This window comes from Laetiporus sulphureus (assembly GCF_001632365.1).
Source record: "Laetiporus sulphureus 93-53 unplaced genomic scaffold LAESUscaffold_56, whole genome shotgun sequence".
Classification (NCBI taxonomy): domain Eukaryota; kingdom Fungi; phylum Basidiomycota; class Agaricomycetes; order Polyporales; family Laetiporaceae; genus Laetiporus; species Laetiporus sulphureus.
Genome location: NW_024468565.1, coordinates 224228 through 230227, shown reverse-complemented (window position 1 = coordinate 230227; position 6000 = coordinate 224228). Strand labels below are relative to the sequence as shown.

The window sequence follows — 6000 nt, the reverse complement described above, 5'->3', positions numbered from 1 at the left end:
TGGATAAGCGACCGGATCTTGAGTCTTCGGATATGGCACCTTATCTATTAGGCAGAATAGTTAGTGCCTGTTCTATGACGTATGAGGTCTTGCACATGATATGTGCACTTAAGATGTACACGTGAGTGAGCACGTGAATAGTCACGTGATCACGAAGCGAGCAATAAAATAATGTGGAATATTACGGTTTGTGACAGCTCAGTTCTCATCTTGTCTATGCAAGGGCATCATGCCTGACTATGCTTATGTCACTCATGATTATGATTCTACATCTCTGAGATTCTTGACACTGAGAGGGGCAGCACTCTCAGTAGTGGCCTCTAATTCGACTCAGGTTTCAGCCAGCCAAGGTCACATTATCACGTTCTAATGTCACATGCCACCTACCACGGGTCTCAAATCACGATTCTGTCTCCATCGAACCCTGTAGCCTCATTAGCAGCCAAACCTGATCTGTAGTGCTGGGTAGTACTAGTTAGATGCCCAGGAGTTCATCATCAGTGCTCAATCCAGTCAGAAGTGCTCAGGGATTGCTCATCGGCACTTCAGTCAGTTTGGGGGCAGTTAGGGCCTCATTGTCAGTGCCTAGCCAGCTTCATTCAGATATAGCAAGTTCTCGTGTCATAGCTCAAATCCTCAGCCATAGTAGTTCACGAGTACAGGAGTCGCCAATTACATTCCACACACACACTTCCACACCTTCCAGCTTTCAACTCTTTCTCAGTCAGAGGCACCTCCATAGTTAAACCCATCACTCACCTGTTCAGATTGGCAAATCTGATCCTTTTCAAGTCACACAGCTGAATGACTCACAGCCACCCATTGCTGCATTGATATGCACCAAGATATTCTGTGATTGGAAAAATGACCAGAAAGCATCTGCCTATCGCACTATCAGATAGCAAGTCACCAGGACCCGGGAGCATCAGAGTCAGAGCTGAAATGGTCTAGAGTGAGCGATGATATGCATCAGAAAGTGCTGTGCTCAGAAGCCCAACTGAAAGAGCCACTGAGGATCGCATGACTCGATAATGTGTATTTACTAAGCAGAATACTCCAAACAGAACAGCATGAGGACCTCTGACTCTGAAGAATCCTAGAAAGCACTATGATATCATGAAGGATCATACGTGAGGCTCAGAGATGAGCTGGGACCTGCACACTAGCACCACTGATTACAAGAATAAAGAAGAAGGAATGGAGCAGGATGATTTTGGAAAATTAGAAACAAAAGTACGCTCTAGGTAAGAAAAGTGCAGGGCAGCAGACTGCTAGACTCTGGAGGGCCAATACCTCCTGCTTCCCTGACTGCAAGCAATGATGAAGAGGAGGTGAAAAATGGCTTGAAGTTGTTTCAGAGGATCGGAAATGTCTTCTGCTACACTAGAAGACATTTTTCTATATCTATATAATGACTTATGTACGTAGCCCAAAAAGAACAAGGAGTTCACCCCTCAGTTCTCAATTTCTACATTATCCTCAAAATAGGGTGGACTATCCTATTCAGTTCATCCAGTCTATGCTCGATATCAATGCCTTGTTCGCTCTCAACACTGACTGGGGCAGCACTCTATCTAGTGGCTTGCAGCACGATTCCGGAGGTGCCCAGTTAAGTCACATTACCGCGTTCTGTACTCACGTAACTTTATTTTTTTTCTTCTCACACCACCAGTCATAAGCTCAAACAACTCAGATTCCTATCCCCATCGGACTTTGTAGCTGCAGCAAGTGCTCAGACCCCATTCGTAGTGCTGGGGAGCACAGTATAGATGCCCTGGAGAGAGATCTAGAGAGCACTCAGACCTTATCTGTAGTGCTGGGGAGAGCTATTTATAGTGCCCAAGCCACTAGCTTAGTCAGCCAAAGATTCACGTTACCACTTAATCCTCACATCTCTATGCATGCTCATCTGAGTTCGATGATACCTACCCAACCTGTCCACATGATCCATCCATCTCTGAACTTAGCCAGAGTTAGAAATATTATCCTAGTCTCAATCACCACTCACCGCTCAGTTTCAAGCACAATGCTGAATGACTCCCAGCTGCCCCTCAAAGCATTATCAGCTGAAGTTCCAGTGACTGCAGTTAAAGGTGAATGGAGACAGACAGCTCTGATCTGCCTTCTCCAATAAGATAGAAGTAGCTGACAGCCAGAGCACGATTGAGCATATCATTTCTGGAGCTCATCACAAGGGGTGAAAGAGAATTTAAAGTCCACAGTACTGAGTTGATCGCACTATGCTCAAAAACTGAAGAGGAAGTTCAGTATCCCCTTGAAACACAAGCGGACTCACAACCATAGGTGATTTGTCAGATGAGAAAGTTTTCTCGGCATTCAATCAGTGACTCAGTTGACTACATGAGTTTCAGAGGGCAGGATTTGAGCAAATGGAAGAAGGCTGACCTCATTTAGGGCCTGTTCAGCCACTAACTGATGCACCTCCGTTACGCTAAGCACTCAGTTATGGCTAAACAACACCAACTATTACCATATATAGTAATAATGCTATGACGGCCCGCTGTCACGGCTTGTGCACGATAGCAATAGATTGTATTGCACTATGGATTCTGAGCAATGGTGTCAATGTCAAATTCTACTACTTCATCATGCCGCTGCCTTCATAAAAATTATAATTACTGCACTTCTATGCCTTGCTGATACCCTACACAACCCTGAACCATATCACACTTCCATTCTTACTGGTGCTGGCTGGGTACTTGAGCTTCTTCTCAGACACCCAAGGCAGATTCGATCAGAGTTAGGAGTGCATCACCATGTATTCTATGCTTTGATTGACACCCTCAAGGAGATGGGCCACACAGACTCAAGATATGTGACCCTCAAAGAGCAACTTGCAATTTTTCTCTATGCCTCAGTAACTGGCTTGTCTGTCCGACATCTTGGAGAGCGATTTCAATGGTCCAATGAGACAATTTCAGTGTATGCCTTATATGGTTATTACAGAATGTTATCTGACAAATCAATATCGATATTTCAAGTGAATGTTATACATCTTCTCGTCTCCCCCATTTTACACAAAATATGTCAAATTGCCATCAGAACATGATCCAACACCATCTGAAATTCACAACAATCCTCGATTCTGGTCATTCTTCAAGGATGAATTAGGTGCCATAGATGGAACCCACATCAACTGCTCACCATTTGCAGAGGAGCGTGCAAATTCTCAAAATTGAAAGGAAGAGGTATCACAGAACTGTCTGGCAGCATGTGGGTTTGACTTGACATTTCACTATATGTTGAGTAGATGGGAAGGATCAGCAGCAGATGCTGCTGTCTATACCAATGCTCAGCTTACGAGTTTGAGAATTCCAAGGGGGAAGTACTGGCTTGCAGATGCAGGGTTTGGATCATGTGATGCACTTCTTGTGCCATATCGAGGAGTGCGATACCATTTTGCTGAATGGTGAAGGGCAGACCTACGGTAAAATTTGTGCTTTTACGATAGCTTATTTTTAGGTCTGACTTTTGCTATAGACCAACAAATAAGAAGGAACTCTTCAATCTTCGACATGCTTCTGCTCGCAATGCCATTGAACAAATTTTTGATATACTCAAGCGAAGATTCAAAATTCTTCTCTATCCTCCTGAATATGACATGACATTCAGGCTTGCATCCCACCTGCTCTCTGTGCAATTCACAATTTCATTCATATACATGATCCTGATGAACTTCAAGACTTTGAAGGAGCCATGGGTGAAGATGAATGGTTTGAAGTGAATGCAGGAGAATTGGCAGAAGGTCCTGCACATCAGGCAAAGGTGACATGTGCTAATGCCAGGTGTGACAGAGTTGCACAGGAAATGTGGGATGATTATCAACAAGTGCTTTGAGAGAGGGGGGTGTTTAGATTCAACAATGCTAGATACATGACTAGTACTTAATCCCTTTCAAGTTTCTTCTCAACCCAACATTTCTGAAGAGTGTCAGATTTTATGACCATATAAGCATCAGCAGCAGCATGATCCTTTTCAAATATCATCAGAAGATCCACCAATTCATCATCATCCAAATCAGTCTCCAACTCCTGTGCTCGCTCAATGACACGAGTCTTGCAAATGGGAGATCCCTCTGTGGTGGGCTGCAACTGCTGTAAACCATACCAAAAACTGTCATTGAACAGTGACAGCTCTTCACATATCCCATGAAATGCAGTTGAGCCAGTTAATCGATTGCGCTTTGATGCAGGAGGAGCCTGAGATGTTGATGCTGAAAATGGAGAAATGATCACCGAATACTTGCACTTGTCCTTCCGCTCTGGAGTCTTCACTGCCTCAGGTTCATCTAGATGAATAGAATGAATTCCTAGAGAAGGTTAGTTATACTGATAGGCTCACCATGCTTGCTATTTGAATCCTCATCTTCCTGCTCCTCAAAAAGCTGTGACTCCAAGATAAATGTCTGAGTCACATCGGGATCATCCACATCCTGAGTTTCCCACTGACTACCCTCAGCCATTTCAGGCTCCTGCATAGCATGATATACATGTCCACCCTTTACCTTCGAAGGCATGATAGCCTGCATTGCTTCAAAATGTGGCCAGCCTTTGTTGCGAAATGGTGCTGCCTTCAGATGTTTCTAAAATGACTCAATACAAGCATGGCAAGGATATATGATTTACTTACCTTCACATACTCTTGCCACACAGTCTCCGAGCACTCATCAATTTGCACACCATGGTCAGCACTCCAGATAAATCTGGACTGCTCAAGTAGAGCTGCAATAACATGGTATGTCTCTCGCAACTACAAAGAGTTAGTTCAATGACTCTTGATTTCAGAATGTGACTACTCACATCAGCCCATTTTGTTTTGCAGAACTTCGCAGTTTTAGGAGCTCCTCGCAAGGTATACTTCTGCACTTCTTCAGCAACAGCTCACCATGTGGCCTCTTTGTAGTTAACCCCATCTCCAGCTTCTGCATGGTGCTCAGTGAGAAGTTGTATCAAAAGAGTCTCTTCTTTGATGCTCCATTGAGCTTGTGTAGGTAAATCACTGTCTTTTATCTGGATAGCATAGCAAGCTCGCATGTTGTTGACTCATTGTCATTGTAGGTGGCTGTGCACACTTAGTTGTCACACTATATCACCCTAATATAATGCTCAGTCACATTTCCGTGTTGTCCATAACTGGGCGCTAAGAGTTATGGAAGATAACGGACACGCATCAGTTAGTGGCTGAACAGGCCCTTAGCTAACTACCATCCATCTCTGTTACATGAAACACAGCTCTCGGCATTCCAATCACAATCACCTGCATCTACCGCTTCACTTAGCATCTCACCTCTTGGTACCCTTACTCCATCCCAGCATAACTCACTCAAATCATCCGTTGCTGAGCCACTTTTGGCACATTTCACATTTTCGTCCCCTGAAGTTCCTCTCTGAATGCTTCTAGATGAACTAGAAGCTGCATTTGCAGCAGAACATGCTAGGGATCCAGTTCAGGGTCGAACCCACACAGCTCCACCTCTAATCACAGCCACCTTAGTCATGGGTACCATCATAACCAACCAAATGTCATTCTGAGGTGATCGATCAGCGCCAGTATTTGATCTCAATCAGCCAAGAACACTATTCTGTTTCTTTGATGACCTCAAAATCCTATTCAATCATTGCCAAATCAACACCAAAGCTGAGAAGAAGCTATGGGTAAAGTGTTACCTTAACATCGATGTCACCGACCTTGTGAAATCACTCCCAGAATACACTAATCCACTCAAAACATACCGAGACTTGAAGCAAGCAATCCAGAAACTACTGTATAGCCTGGCGCAGATACTGAGCAGAAATGGGAGGTTAGGGATATGGATCTATTAGTCAGGGAGTGTGTCTGCCTCAGAATACAGATGATTGTGGAGCTAGAAAACTATCACCGAGAATTTCTAGCAATCATATCCTTCCATATTGACAAGAACTGCATCTCTGAGTCTGAATATAACTGTGCCTTTGTATGGGGTTTCCAGCTGAAGCTATA

The 6000-nt window shown here is 44.0% G+C and overlaps 3 protein-coding genes across 3 annotated transcripts; 1 reads left to right on the top strand and 2 right to left on the bottom strand.

The window, feature by feature from the left end:
* Positions 1–3005: 3005 nt before the first annotated feature.
* Positions 3006–3200, top strand: LAESUDRAFT_663285 (uncharacterized protein; the record flags this gene model as incomplete). The annotated part of the gene is made up of 1 exon (XM_040905050.1): positions 3006–3200. One exon carries the CDS (start codon positions 3006–3008, stop codon positions 3198–3200), a length of 195 nt encoding a protein of 64 aa, XP_040759502.1.
* A 705-nt stretch (positions 3201–3905) lies between these two features.
* On the bottom strand, positions 3906–4537 carry LAESUDRAFT_763497 (uncharacterized protein; the record flags this gene model as incomplete). Its single annotated transcript, XM_040913272.1, has 2 exons — positions 3906–4309; positions 4363–4537. 2 exons carry the CDS (start codon positions 4535–4537, stop codon positions 3906–3908), a joined length of 579 nt encoding a protein of 192 aa, XP_040759501.1.
* LAESUDRAFT_631897 (uncharacterized protein) lies at positions 4535–4895 on the bottom strand (the record flags this gene model as incomplete). Its single annotated transcript, XM_040903408.1, has 3 exons — positions 4535–4603; positions 4651–4770; positions 4821–4895. Coding segments are annotated over 3 exons (264 nt in total), but the record flags the coding sequence as incomplete, so codon positions are not given.
* Between the last annotated feature and the right edge of the window lie 1105 nt (positions 4896–6000).